Raw genomic sequence first — 16,249 nt, 5'->3', positions numbered from 1 at the left:
ACACCAAATTAAGCTAAAGATCTTGGAGTGAGTCCACCTGTAAAAAGAAAAATGTCCAAATCTTACCAAGTTGTTGATTTTTGAGTCGTAGATGTCCCGCTTCATTTGTCTGTGTCACAAGCCACTCATTCCCCTTCTTAATGAAAACAAGAGGGAGTGATTATACCTCCTGGGGCTGTGCCATTTATGCCGTCTGAAAGGCACTTAAACGAGTGGCACATTATCTCACACATCTGGAGTTTACCAAATTAGCCAATTACGCTGGAGCTCATAAAACGAGGCCTTAAATGTCATTTAACTAGAAAATATTATAATCACCAAGTGGTCTGATTGTAAGATGATACTTGGGGCAGCATCAGTGGTTACAGAAAACAAATCGTGAAACAAAACACAGTTCGAATGCCCCCCAAATGCAACCACATATTTTCTACAGTAATACTTTCTGAAGAATACCATATTTCTGAAGGCACCAGCAATCAACATGTTTCTCATTTGAAACTAAGTTTAATCTGACCTCCTGTTTCCTAGTTATTTGCCTTGGGCAAACCAGTGCCCAAGAATTTTCCTCATAAGAAAACTAAGGAACAAGCAGGATGAGAGCAGACTGATGGAAAACCATGAATTCATCAGAGATATGGAGCTCTCTGCAAGAGATGGAACGATGGTTGGATTAAGAGTCTGGAGTTGTCAGAGGTTTGTGGTGCTGCCTCAGAATCGACAGGATTTGGTTGACTGACCATATACTGGTCTCCCATACTTTACTTGAAGGAAGAGATAAAAGCTGCTTTAAATTAGTATGTGATTTGAGGGTAGGAATACCAAAGGTTTTAGAATAGCTATTTAAAAATTAGAGGTTTACAGCCACTACTTCCACATTGTCTTCTTTTCACTTAATAAACAACAAAATTTGGTGTTTAATGAAAGGTGATACAGTGTAATGGAAAAACCATGGTATGTCACTAATACCTGTTTGACTTTGGGGAAGTTGTTTAACTTCTCTGATCATCTGTTACCTCACACAAAATACAGACATACATAATGATGCTGAGCTGTGTTGAGACTAGTGCTGTGCTGAAATGAAAAAGTCCCTGGCACAGTGCCTGGTACACTGAAGAAAATAAATATTAGTTTCATATCTTTCTTTACCTATGTCACCAGAATATCTTAAGTTCTGTTTAACTCTTTTTTTTCTCTTCATTTCAGAAAGAATGGCCACTAGATATTTTCAGAGAACGCAGAGTGAGGAGGTGGGCAGTCCTGGTTTTATTTTAGCATAACTTATAATACCCTCACCCATCTGTGAACATCTCAGTCACTCTCTTTAAAGGAATGCTAAGTACAAAAATAGACTAGAAGAACTCTCATGAGATACTCTGAAGCAAAAGGAAATTAGGTGTGATGCAGGAACGCATGGTAAACAGAGATACCAGCTGCTATTTGCCAGGGGAGTTTACAAAATGAAGCTTACTGGTTTTGAAGGCACCTAGTCAACTAGGCTAAATCTTCATGTCTTCTGGGCTCATGATTATACTAGACGGACCTGTTAGTGTATTCTGTCAAACCAGAGAAAGATGAAGAATCATGGTGACGATGGAGGTACTCTCAACAGTGACAAATTCCTTCCCTGTCAGTTTTCTGCAATGACGACCTTTTTGGTAAAAGCTAAGTAAATATGACAATTCCACATAACAGAAATCCTTACTCACAATTTGGAAGGCCTAGTTTTAAAAACTTAAGTTAATTTCACCTCTGTAAAGCTGGGTTGAAAAACTATGTCCTTAATAACAGCACAATGTATCTATGCTTCTAAGAAGAAAAAAAATCTTAGAAGCAGTAAAGGGATTCAGAACCATGTGACTGAGCTCTTGTCTCTTAGAAATGTGAATTCTGGGCTGAGAGGTGGTGAATTGCATCTCTAAGAATGGTGACAATACCACTTCACTTTCTTACAGTGGGGAAATGGGAGCTCTGTGCAGATTCTAAGTGTGTTAACAGACTTTAATGTTTGTAAACAACAGAAAAGGACTAGCTTTCAAAACCTTTAACTTGAGGGGCTGGGGGAATTAGATAAGAAGAATCAGGAGATGGGCCGGGGGTTCCCGGGCGCTCGTGGCCCTTGCGTTCTTCCTAAAACAAAAACAGAAACAAAAACAAACAAAAAAAAGAAGAACCAGAACAGATGAGCTCTCTTAATTGTTAATAGTCAAACTGACTAGCACTATCCTCCCTGCAGGCCACAGAGCAAACTGGCCTCTATGCACCTGAGTGAAAAACCATCTTTGAAAGCAGAGTATACTGTAAAAGCTAACTAAGAAAATCAAAAGGAACTGTTTTGCTAGGAAAAAAATTCAACACAGCATGTGTTAAAAGGATTTTTTTTTCTTTTTTCTTCCTCTTTTTTTTTTTTTAAACTTAAGGCTATGAAATGCTCTTGCTCTGTATCAAAAATAACAGGCAGCCTTCTCTTTGGTATTTTTACAAATATTTCCATCTTTAAGACTGGAGCTTTCTGACTTTTGCTAACAACATGTCCAGATCTAAAGGCATTACAGAAAGAATGTCAATTTGCTTTAGAAGCAATTAAACATACAGTCGAGGAAAAGGCCAATTTTACTATGCAGGGACCACACATACTGTATGTTTGTTACATTACTTGATATCAAAGCAGAAACATCAAATTCTTCCTAAAACACACTTGAAATGAAGAGTCTGGCTAAGGAACTCCCACATCCAATTCAGAGATATCTGTTACAGTTTACAGAACTTGGCAATGCTGACACTATTGTTTTACTGGAAAGAGATAATTTATTGACTATATAATAAACTATGGTTTCTTTAATTATATATATATGTACTGGGTAAAATGAACATGATTTTGATCCCAACCGCCATAAATGCGGGCATATTATCAATGACACTTAGGTACCACATCACCAGAGGAATAGCAAGAATTTGCTGATTCTGTGTCACTAGATGACCTCAAAATATTTAATCAGCCTTCAGGATCATTATCATAGCTTCAGAGGGAGTGGTCTATAGCAAGAATTATCATCTTTCTTTTTCATTTTGCATCATCATGATGTTGGTGTGATGACTTTCATTCACTTGTTCAACATGCATTTACTGAGTATCTCTACTCAGTGCCAAACACAGGGATAGGGAAAACAGAGGGAAATGAGACGTGCACCTCAGGGAAATGTATTCTTGGGGTGGGAGAGGGGAGACAGACAGAAAACAGCTCAATAAATCAGGGTGGTGCACGCTATATAACGTGGAATGAGCCTGGAAGAAGCAAGGGCTGTCCTAGGAAGGGCTCTGTACACCTGATAAGGAATTTAGACTTTACACTGCAGGCCATATTTTTACATATTCCTGAAACACTCAAAAGATAAAACAATTAAAACAGTATGATACTGGCATAGAGATAGATAAATTAATGAAACAGAATAGGAAATAGAGAAACAGAATAGAAAATTTAGCTGATATATATGTGGAAGTTTAATATACAAAAAAGCTAGCATTTCCAATTAGTGAGTAAGGAATGGATTTTTTCAGCAGTGGTGTTTGGACAACTGAATAACCATTTGAAAATAAAATTTAATTCCTATATGCCATACTGCACATTAAAAAAAGAAATCACAGATGGATTAAAGATTCAGACGTAGATGTTTGTAATCTTGGGGTTAGAGGATGTCCTTCTTTTTTAATGTGTCATCAAGGTCAGATATCACAAAGGAAAAGATAGATATAAGCACAAAATCACAATCTTCAAAACTCACAAACTTCTGAAAGGTGTAAGACACTATAGTTGTAAGACAACTGACAAGTTGGGGAAAATAGTTGTAATTTATGTAATAGTTGAAGGATTAGTACCTATAATATATACAGAACTCCTACAAATTAATTAAAAAATATAACCTAAGAGAAATGGGCGAGAGACACAAAATAAGCAATTCATGAAAGAAAGAATACCTAATGATATAAAAGTATGCTCAACCCCAGTTACAATCAAAGGAATACTATTAAGACACTTTTATTTTTCACTTATTAGATTATAAACAGGAGATGCATATTAGTGACAGATATATCAAATAATGACTGATAATGTCCAGTGTTTGAGAGGGTGTGGAGAAGTAAGAACTCTCAAATACTAAGGATATAAAAGTCAGTACATACTTTTTGGAAGATAATTTGGCAACATCTATGATATAAAATGTGCATATCATTTGATCTTATAAGTCCATTGATAGCAATTTTTAAAAATAGAAATATATATATATATATACACACACACATACACACATAAATGCGAAAAAACAGTATGAGAATATATACTGTACTATTGTTTATAATAGTGAAAATATGGAAACAACCTAATGGGCCACCAAAGGGATTAATTTAATAAACTGCAGTATGTAGGTAAATAAATTACTATGCTGTTGTTAAAAAGAATCTATTGGCATGAGACGACATAAATGACATATGTTTAATTAGCAAAAGAGTAGCCCCAGTATAATCTGCTAAGAGAGGTAGTGAACTACAGAGTTAGGAGCATGGGCTTTGGGGTCAAGCTCACTGGATTTGAGTCCCAGCTTCAAGATTTACCAGATATGTGAAAATTACTAACTTTTCTGAGTCTTGGTTTCTTCATCTGTCCAACTGGAATGGCTCCTAACAGAACCTACTCTAAGAGTTATATGGAGAATTCCTAGTACATAGTAGAGGCTAAACATGTACTAGTTGTTATTATTACTGTTATCTTTTTGGTATAATGATTATTTTCAACCAATTCTCTTATGAAAACAACTTCAAAAAGCACATCTAATATCCTTTGGAAAATTATGCTCAATAGAGACTTTAACTGAATCTATACATCAAAGACAATTTTAGTTTATGTAACAAAAATATTCTATTTATCTGATCATCTAATAGATAGGATGATGAACCTGACACATCAATTTTTGATAAAGATATGTTTTGATTGAATATTCATAAACCAGAATGCAAACAAGGAACACATTTGGGCGCTATATTTAAGAAACAAAATAAAGAACTATCACATTTAGCTATCCCCAGTTATAAGAACTTTAAAAAGCCTCAATAGCACAAAATAAAAATTGTCCTCTAGTCATCAAACTATTATTCATAAAGGATATTATTAACATCCTTTTTGTGGTAGTTTCTATCATATACATATTTAATTTTCAACCGTATTATCCAGAAAAACACATACAAAAATAGGAAGACACCCTTTTAAATATTTTTCCCTACTAAGACTAGGAAAAGAAATCATTCAAAATGAGAAAACACGTTGTGCAGTAATATATTAAAATGCCCACATCAACATAGAGACTATATATAAAGAACCATACATACCCTTCTGTGCGGAAAATCATTCGAAAGCTGTGTCCTAAGCTTTTGTAACTGTTTGGATCAGTTGCACGTCTCTGAATCTGGAACCTAGAAACAAAATCAAACAAACAAAAAAAATCCAAGTTAAGGATTTTGCCAAATGGCTTTTCTCATTTTTCAAAGTCTTAGGAGACTCAGCCTTTTCAGATTAATCTAAAATATTCTGGGTTTTGCTACAGATTTTACTGATTTATTTGTCTTGTATAATCTTTACCTTATTTTTGTAGCCTTTAAAATTATGATATTTCTCTGTACTTTAATAGAACTGCAGAAAGAGTTGTTTTCATCTGTTTCTTAGCTAGGCAGATGCACCCTGAGGCATTTATGCTTTTTTCTTTTGCGAAAAGCACACACAGATGTCATAGATTGTTTTAATGCATAATTCAGAAATCTGAAGATGCATATGAAACAAATAAGTAGCTCTATTTCTTATCTTAATTAGTGCTCTTTGATGGTAATTTAATACAAAGTTTAAAAATACAGAGCAGCTAATATGGCCTAACTTTGATCCTGATTATGAATTTGGAATTCATTCTGGCAGACAGGAGCCTGCGTTTAGAGCAAGAATTCGGGTCATACCGTGATACAATTTATTATCAGTACTTCATGATAGAGCAGAGTGGTCACTAGGGGTAGTTCAGGTTACCTGGACCTTCACAGAAGCACAGTGCTCTGCATGTAGTTTGTGCGCAATAAAGATGTATCCCATTTTAGAAAGCCAAATTCTTTTTTTCTTCTTCGTTTTTGGTATGATCATGCATCTCAGAACTCTAGCCTTCAAAATGTGGAAGTTCCCGGTGTGAGGGTCTTACGTATTTTGTGTCTTTCCCTGGGGTCTGTTTCTAATGAGATTTATGACAAGTATTGTCATTTCCCTACACCCCAGTTCTCCAGTTTCGCTTTTCTTTAGACTGCCTACTCCTTGTGTTTAACCTTCTTGTCCCAATTCTAAGTTAAGCCCCTTCTTCCTTCTGTACTTCCCTCCACAGTTTTAGCAAGCCTTTTAAAATAGAAATTCTCAGAAACACCCCTAATACTGTCTACTCTAAGATGCTTTTCTCAGATTGTTAGATTTATGACATGAACACAACTGCTAATTCTGAGAATGATTTATTTTATAGTTCTAGGCCCCAGGGAATTATGCTGAAAACTAACACATATATCACAGAGAAGTGTGAATATTTTGCTTTGACTGAAGTGATTGGGCATATGAACAGAATAAGTAGACGATAAGACTGGAAAGTGAGGCTGGATTACATTTGAGTTTGTGAAGTGGAGAGGTGCTGAACGTGACTGTGCGGAGAGTAGCCGTCCTGAGATGAAGGAGTTGATTCTTCCAGTAGAGTACTTGAAATATACAAATTCCTAATAAAATATTTATTGTCTGATTGGGTGGATTAGAATGGGAGTATGGAGGGCAGAATGATGATGAAGGCAATTATGATAGTCTGGGTGAAGATAATGATGCCAGAATATGAATGGAGGAAACAAATGTAATAAAAGAGGTGTGCTTGCTGGGTGATTGTTTTTTTCTTTAAATCAATGGGTTTTTTAAATGATACATTCAACATGATCCTCTCTTGATCCTCATCAACCCAGCAAGTAATATTCCACTGCCCTAGACTTACTATTGCCAAAGTTTAAAATGTCATAAATATTCATAATGTTTTTGCTTGTCAAACTTACATCTCTATTAGCATGATCATTTTTAGGAGGTTAGTTTCTAGGCAAGAACTATATCCCTAAAATTTAAATTGCATGGAGCTTATCAGAAGATCATGAAGCATTACAACTAACTCATTTAAACTGTTCTGGATCCAGAGGTGCATTTGGTGTGTGTATAACCACTGGCCTAGAAGACTCAGTAAGCAGTTCTGTCTAGAATCGAGAACATGATTTGATGGTCAGGTAGGTGGACCACGTTTGGTATTTCTGGACTACTGTATGTAGATGAGATAATCTGGGACTTGGGATACAAATGAATTAACTAATGCTAAACACAAAATAGTACAATGGAATAACTACAGGTAAGTTTATACAACAAATAATCTTGGAACATAGAGAGCGATTTCCAAAATATGACTTTGATCCTAATTCAGAAAAGAATCTCCGTCGCTGCATTTGCATATTTGTAACCTACATTCATTGTCGGGTATGAAAAATTTCTTATGTCTAACTTTCAAGAGAATAACTTAAAATAGTTTTATATATTATAAAAACATTACATGCTTATAGATTTTTCTCATAATATCTGTAATAATTTTCATTAAGTTCATTTCCCCCTGTCAAATTCCTTTCTGGATACTTTTCTCCCAAATTACCAAGTATTTTTTGAATATTTGCCATATGAAATAAGATGCTATAGGTTTTACGAAAACCCAGGGCATTATCCCCACTCTCAAGAAACCCAATAAATAAATGAGAAAAAAATTTTTACAATAAAAGGGAAAATATCCAAAATGTCAAGTAGCATCAGCACAAGTTGCCCAGGTGTTCATCGGAGGGAGCAATTACTGCTTTCTGCAGAGGATCAGGAAGGATCTCAGGAAGGAGAAGGGATTTAAGCTGGTCCTATAGGATTCAGAGAGGCAAAAAGAGTAAGCCAGGAGGAAGCATTTCAGGTGGGGAATTGAGAGAGGGAGAGATGTCCTTTTAATAGAAGTGAAAGAAAAGATCTCCCACCATGACAACCTCCAGTGTTTCGTTCAGGATGGATGTTACAGCATCCTGCTGGTGGCATTCAGCTGCTCAGGGTGGATGGAGACCTGAGCGGGTTAGAGGAGGGTGTTTATGAGATAAAGTCAATGACCAATATAGAGCGTTTGGCCTTTTCCTGCTCCTCAGCGGAGCATTTCAGATAACTCTGTGGCCATCTCACAGTCATGTGACCCGGTCCTAGAAGGAACTGTGAGTCACCAGAGGGACCAAAGCAAGTGAATCCTAATGGCAAGAAAATTGACCTTAGCTCCTCTTTTATTGATGGGGTTAGAGACATCAGCTTTGTCTATGATGTCTGCATGTACCAGTAATACCAAGGTGGGTCCTCTGTCAGCTTACACAAAAATGAATACAGAGTACAATTACTTCTTAATTAACTAGTTATCTAACTTGGCTATTGGAAGTCTAGGCACTTCACTCATTAGTTGCAATTTCTTTCTTTTTTCAGAATCCAACAGATGATAATATTTCCAATCCACTGTTCTCAGTTAATGAGTTCTTGAATACTTACTATGTATTAGGTACTCCACTATTTGGGGCATTATGAAGAAACAAGAAATAATCCTGCCCTTTAGAAGTTTATAGTTATGTGAAGGAGATGTACAAATAGATGATTACCATATGCAAGGAATAATGTTTAGGAATGGTATTTCAGAGTATCACATGTCAGACAATGAGTTTTACTGGCACTGAATAAACACTAGTATTACTTTTACTGGAGATGATCTTATCTATGGCTGACAGAAAATAGTATCAATATTATGCAGTGACATTAGAGGGAAGAGGGAAAACGGGAAGGATATATTTGGGCTAAATATCTGTGATTAAACCTTACCCTCCCACTTTAAAACAGGCAGCAAGGACAGTCAGCGGAATCTTTGAGGAGTGTTCCATTTAGAAGCTGACTGTCTGATGAGTGATGCTGTGTTCATTACAAACAGGAGCGGCAACATCAAATAGCATCACACGAGGAGAGTCCACAAGCCGTGTTGCAGAGCAATGCAAAAGGATGGGCAGGCATGGTACATATTAATTCCTCTGTAAAGCCTCCCACCATTCCTTACTATCCTAAAGCAGCTAGAGGTCCCATTAAACAGGCTAAGGCAAGTACAGCTGTCTCTTCTACTGCACATCTCACTTACGGCGTGTCTGCACTCTGCAGAGAAAGTCCATGCTGTATTTAGTTCCACTATACATGACTTATTCTGATCACAGAGTTATCAGTTCTTCTAAGGAATCTGTTTCAAGTTGATATAATTACAGTGCATTTTGGTCAATCATGTAAAACAGCAATTTCCTTCTTCGTCTCTTACATTTCAGCAACTTAAAAGGTTTCTCTCGAATTGAGGCTTTACATCAGCATTTTCCAAGCTGCGTTCTGTGCTAACAAATTCTCTCTATGCTCGAGGAGACAATTTCCCAGTTACGTAATAGAACTCGCTGTAAAATTACAAAGGCAAAGCCACACTACTCTAAATACAATCAAGATATCTAGAAGAAAAGATTGGACTTTCCCATTGTCCTAATAAAAGCAGTTTAGCCACATCTGGAATCTCCATCTGAGGAACTTCTTTTATTAGAAGGAAAACTTGCTGCTAAATGGGCAAATTGGACAATGGAGTAATACTTAAGAAATATTCAGTGCCTAATATCAGGTCAGAAAGAAACACAGGGAAAGGAGTGCGGTTCAAACCCTACGCTCCATTGCCCAGCAGCCAGTGGTCCCACCTGCCATGGAGCCAGGGAGCCTGGTGCTACACACTCTCAAAACTGGGAGGGAACAGCCCTACCATCCACCACACCATAAATATGAAGCAAGTTATTGCGGTTACGACCGGGCAAGGAAGAGCTGCTCAATGTTCATAAGCAAATGTACAAGCATATTTTTAGAAGCAAAAGAATGTTCTCACTCACTGAAATATTTTTCATTAAACTGGTCAAGAACCATTACTGCACTATTTCCTCCGACTTGATTGTGTGCTTAGTCAGTGATACCAAAGTCTGTTGTTGACTCTTAGCGCTGTTAGAAATGTCACTTTAGGCATTCAGCTTGTCTGAGCACTTCCTAAGATATCATAAGAATGATACGTGTTGAGAAATACAATGACTTTATTACTGCCTTAAAAGCTGTAGAATGAGGTTGTTTGAAAATTCCTAAATCTCACATTTATGCAATGCCTTTATTTTCCAAAGTAAACTTTACATCTATCATCTTCATCTACTGTTGGCTGATGGAGTCTATACTGGGAAGTGGAGGCTTTAGGGCGCGCACACACACACACACACACATGCACATATATATATATATGTGTATATATACATGTATATGTATATGTAATCTATATATTTATATGAAGGGCAGCAATTGAGTTGCAGAGTCCGATTGGGGTAGGTGGTAAGATTTGTCCTGAAGCTATATTTGCATAGCACATGCTCTGCTTTTTAGTTAGATCATATGATTATTTGCGGTGCTTTAGGGTTGGGAACTGATGGAGATTTGGGAATGGGGGCAAAAGCCATCCTAACCCATCCCTTTGGCATTGCCACCAATCCTAAGCAAAGCAGTGAGATAGGTGGGTTTTATTTCTAGCATCACCTCCAGATCATTTTCCAGTCCAAGAGTATTCTCATGCTCTCTCTTACCTTCCCCTATTCAACCCTGCTCTCAGAAAAGCATTCACACCGATCATTTATCCTTATCGTGGCTTTTAATTTGATATGCAGTCTTCCAGAACTTGTCCCTTGTTAAAGGGATTTCAGCTCTCAAGGAGGTGGCGCGAAGGTCTGGTTTTGTTTAGGGTGGGGATGCAGGGGTACCTTTACCACCAGAGATAGCCCTCAGTGGTTGTTTTTTTCCTGAGTGGAATTTTATGCTACCATAATGCACTGCTACATAAAAATTACACCTTTGTGTCAAAGGAGGTGAGGCACTTGGGAAACTGAGACATTGACTAGGAGCCACCAGTTTCAGCTCCAGTGCTGTTACCGATGAATAGTGTAAACTGGTGAGAACTGTAATTTAACTCCTCTTTGCCTTTCTCCTCAGTGGTAAAATGGCACCACAGACATTAGAGGACACTTTGATTTTGAAGGGACGGTGACACACTGACTTAATATTTGAGTTTGTTAGCCATAACAAATGTCTCTTCTCTCGAAGAGACATTTCATTGTGTTTTGTAAAGCTCCAAATTCCATATAAGGGTGGGAGACTGTTAATAAAAATTGTACACTGACGATAAGTGGTGATGAGCCTAATGAAACTCCCTGCAGAGATCTTTGTAAATGTGATATGAACAAAGATTATTAGTAATTACCAGAATGTTACATGTGCGCCTTAATAAACACTTAAGAAACCCACCAGTGAATCAGAGATTAACAGACTAAAGGTTTGCAATTACAGAACACATTAAAAGGATAACTGTAGGAAGATTAAATAAAGATTTTAATTCACTCTAATTAGTCTATCTTACTGAAATAAGATGTTGCTCCTACAGAGTATTTTTGCACGCTTACTGGTTCGTTGAGCATGGGCAAAGTCACTGAACACGCAAAGACACGTCTGAGCCTTTGAAATTTAGGTGTACACGCCTATGTTACAAACTTTGGAAAAAGGCCCTAGAAAGCACATCTTTAGAAAAATTCCCATCATGTATATTTGTTTCTTGTACTCTGAAAAATCACCTTATACTGAGGCTGCCCCAAGAGAAGAAATACCCCCTTCCCATAAAAGGCTAACCACTGAACTGAAGGGGGAAGGAGCCTTTGCATTTGTCATCCTTGTAGAAAGAGCATCGGATGGTGGGGAGTTGACACTGCTGATCTGGGAGATGATTCTATCAGTTTTCTTCAGCAAGTGCTGGGGAGAAAGGTTTTCTCCTACCATTTCTCTATATCTATAGCTTTCTTGTTCTAATTTTAAGTCCCTGGTGATTGTGAATGGTAATTAAAAAAAAAAAATCTTAGCTATGGGTATTTTGTTTTACTCCAGATTAAATATAACAAAAATCCATACAACGTTGCCTTAGCCATGATAAGCACAAGAGTCCTTTAATCATGTTGGAAGGGTGTGGTTTACAGTTCTAGATGCAGATTTCTGTCTCAACATTTCCTGAGATACCCATCTGCACAAGGGGCAAGGTTAAGAGTTCTGGAGACCCAACAATGAACAGACCACGAATGGAACGAACAGGTGGGGGGCAGGGAAATGTTAGTAATTAATTATAAAATAAGGCAGAACACAAGTATTAAATAGAGATTCTAGGAATTTAGTTTATCTGCAACTTAAGCATTGCCTTTGCTTGTTGGGTTCACAGTCTAGGCCTGGCATCAATTAACACCCTAAAATAATGTTAACAAATCCACAAGGGTCACGAGTTTGGCTCTGCCTCAGCAGTGATCACTGACTGAAGTTCAGAAGCTGTACTCACATATTTGGCTACTCATCAAATTATTCTGAAAATTCATGGAAAAGAAATATACTTTTCCTGATTGTTGCTCAGTCATTTCCCTAGGAGAATCTCTTTATAAAAGAAATAGGTACCTTTACCTGGTAAAAATTAAGAAAAGAGGCCCTTTGTCTGTTTAAAAGTCTGAATGTCTTTACTAGGAGTAGGTGGGCTGGGCTATGCTTTGGCTTAGCGTTTATGATGTTGTAAAGAAGACCAATAAATTTCTCTATGTTATTATAGAACAGTTTATAATTTGAAGAAATATGTAACCTGGAGTGCTCAGTCAGCCAAGATAATTACTATAGATAAGGTAATAACATCTTGGCAAGGCCACAAAAGCAAGGGAAGTCTTCTGTGCCGTGTAATTTCGAACACATTTTTGAACAGAGCCTCAAAAATATTATCTCTCTGAACTATCAGATCAACCCAGATAGCCTGATTATACTTTTGGTAATTTCCTGTGATCCTAGACACATCTAATTGCAGTCTCATTTCACAAGCCAAGAAGATTTAAAACCTGATAGTCTGTGACTGTACATTTTACAGTTCACACTTTAACAGTACACTTAAATATCCTGTAAATGGTTCATCATTTTGCTAACCACAAATTTTGTTACAATAAACATTTACCTACTTGTCCAGAATAGTGTGATGAAATAGACCTAGTTTTGTACATCTTAACACAATTATAAGACATACAGTATTCCTAGTATTTAGAACCTGGGTAAAATTTGACATTGTAAAATGAATCATGATAAGAGAGTTTATGCTACCATCTGGCACAAGTTCTTCCAGTTGTTTATATTACTTAAGGGATAATAACTAAGTACACTGACAATATAATTCTACAATTTATTTTAATGACGATATGCTAGTTAACAAGTCAGAGACAAATGATCAGTAGATATAACAACCTAAATCTAATAATGTTAAACCACAAGCAATAAAACAGGTTAATTGACAGAGCTGTACGATTAAAATGTTCCAAGCATAAACTGGTCTCAATTAAACAAAAGCTTGACTAGCATGTCTTTTAGTCACTTTGCTTTGTAAAATACCAATCACGTTATAAAACTAAGCTTAATATCAGATTATAGTGCTGCCACTCTTTGAAAATACATATGTGTGTATATGTGCCTACATTTAATTAAAATTCACATTTAATGCCAACAAATGACCTCACACCCCGATACATCCATCTACATTTTCCCAAGTACATTAACCTAGGCTGGCCATTAGACTGGTTGATTAGCATGAATCCAACTCATACTTGGGAAATGAGGGAAGGATGGATCACAGATTGGAAATAAAACCCATTACCAAGGTGATGAAAATAGAGAGGGCTAAATCAACTTCAGCAATCAAATATTAAAATAACCACAGTCGGGCTTCCCTGGTGGCGCAGTGGTTGAGAGCCCGCCTACCGATGCAGGCGACGCGGGTTCGTGCCCTGGTCCGGGAAGATGCCACATGCCGCGGAGCGGCTGGGCCCGTGAGCCATGGCCGCTGAGCCTGCGCGTCCGGAGCCTGCGCGTCCGGAGCCTGTGCTCCGCAGCGGAAGAGGCCACAACAGTGAGAGGCCCGCGTACCGCAAAAAGGAAAAAAAAACAAAAAACAAAAAACCCAGAGTCATGACAAGTATCATAGTTTTCCCATATTCCCAAAATAACGTCAGTTTTTCAAAATTTAAACCCCCTAAAAAAAAGTTAGCTATGTTCTTTCTCTCTCTGATTCTCTCTTTCCTGCCCCCACCAACTTGGGTTCACAACTTTCCCTAACGTTCACCAATAGCACCTACTATCTCATGGCAGAGGACCATATGGCATCATTCTTACCTGTTGAACCTCTGCTCATTGCTCTGGATGAGACTCAGATTCTTGGTTTCTTGTCTCCATAAAAGATTTCCAGAACAGGGGATTCAAAAGCAGTCAAATCTACCCGAATCTTACTTGCCCTGGGAACTGAGCCACTTGACAAAAATTAATTATGCACCAGAGACCATAAGCCTGGGTCCCAGTGAGGGGGAATGTCAGGCAAGACAGAGTCTCTGGAGACCTAATACACACAATCCATCTTATTTTAACTGATCAAATGTGCCTATTTTATAGTTTATTTAGTACTGATAAGAAAGGACGCTTTTCAATAATGTCAAAGAAAGAAAGATGAAAGAAGTGGGTGGTTTCTTTGTATTCATAAGCTTATTCTAGAAAGAAATTTGAAGAATGGAGATAATAAACTTGGCTATTAAGGAAGTAAACATGCTTATGCTTATCAGAGTTGAGGAAAATTTCAAGGGAAGTTTATTTTTTTATTCTAAGATTGACCTCATATGTTACCAAGATTTGGGTGAGTTATCGGATCGAAATGAGAACACAGTTTTCAAAAGCATTTCATAGGTGGACAGGACCTGAAAATGACCCCAAAATGGTAATAATCCTGCTGATTTGTAAATCACTTTTAACTTAGATTGCATTTTTACATTTTTCATCTCATCTCAGGGTACCCCTTAGTTTAACAGTTCCTTCTATTTGTAGGGTTAAAATCACTTAAAAAAGAAAAAGTAGCAGCCTGGAGCTAGAAAGGAAGCAGACTGGAGGGAGTAGGTTTCCCTGAAGTCTCCCAGTTGTACTAGAAATTTGTCTCTCGAGTTCAGTGAAGGACCAGTAAAATCACTATTCTGAAGCCAAGCTTTTTCATTTGTTAACAAGGGAATAATGTTACTTACACATCGCCAAATGAACGGCAATTGTGTTCATTTAATTTGATCTCTCCCTGTCGGGGTATACACTATGGATGGAGAGAGATCTCTGCATGGGGAAGGTGGGCAGGACATCTTTGGTAGAAGAATTTAGATGCAATGTTTTTTGAAGAGCAAAAGACATCATGTGATTCCTTTCAGCCCTCTCATTGTAGACAGTTGGGTTGATACATTCTGGACCAAAAAACCACATTTCTATATTTACCTAGCATCTATTCTGTGGGATTTCTTTCCGAGAGTTTTTTTTTTTTTTTCACATCTTTATTGGAGTATAAATGCTTTACAATGTTGTGTTACTTTCTGCTGTACAACAATGTGAATCAGCTATATGTATACATATATCCCTGTATCCCCTCCCTCTTGAGCCTCGCTCCCACCCTCCCTATCTCATCCCTTTAGGTCGTCACAAAGCACCCTGTGCTATGCAGCAGCTTCCCACCAGCCATCCATTGTACATTTGGTAGTGTATATATGTCAGTGTTACTCTCTCACTTCATCCCAGCTTCCCCTCCCTCCCGCCCCCAACCCCGTGCCCTCAAGTCCGTTCTCTACATCTGCGTTATTCCATATTTCAAGTGTTTTAAGTGCCTACTGTATGCCTGGGGAATATTGTCAAGGCCACCATCTAATAACTCTGTAAATTCTTTTGCTCACTCTCTCTCAACTAAATACTTTTAATGATGACAATGTCATGAACCCACACTCGAGACAGCCTCAGTGGAAGGGTGTGGTTTCATTATTATCACCAAATAACATGCTAAAAATAATTTAAAATCACTTAGAACACTGGCAACAGAAAAGATGTGTGAATTATTCCCACCCAGGAGCAGGCCTAACTTGTCCACAGAACTTGTATAGGAATCTATGCTCCACTTATTAACCAAATGTTTAATAAAAGACAATGTTTCGGGCT

The 16,249-nt window shown here is 37.5% G+C and overlaps 1 protein-coding gene across 3 annotated transcripts in view; it reads right to left on the bottom strand.

Annotated features, from left to right (window-relative positions):
* SLC25A21 (solute carrier family 25 member 21) overlaps positions 1-16,249 on the bottom strand; it is a 534,640-nt gene that overhangs the window by 144,669 nt on the left and 373,722 nt on the right. For 2 of the 3 annotated variants that reach the window (XM_060143361.1, XM_060143344.1), the window contains one exon: positions 5,377-5,460. In XM_060143361.1, the coding sequence (XP_059999344.1) occupies positions 5,377-5,460 (84 nt within the window). Of the gene's footprint in view, positions 1-5,376; positions 5,461-14,002; positions 14,096-16,249 lie in introns of those variants that run through there. The other variant, XM_060143352.1, reaches the window with a different exon arrangement.

The sequence above is a fragment of the Lagenorhynchus albirostris genome, chromosome 1 (assembly GCF_949774975.1).
Source record: "Lagenorhynchus albirostris chromosome 1, mLagAlb1.1, whole genome shotgun sequence".
NCBI classification, from domain to species: Eukaryota; Metazoa; Chordata; class Mammalia; order Artiodactyla; family Delphinidae; genus Lagenorhynchus; species Lagenorhynchus albirostris.
Note: the sequence above shows the minus strand (reverse complement) of the source record. Positions and strands in the feature narration are given on the sequence as shown.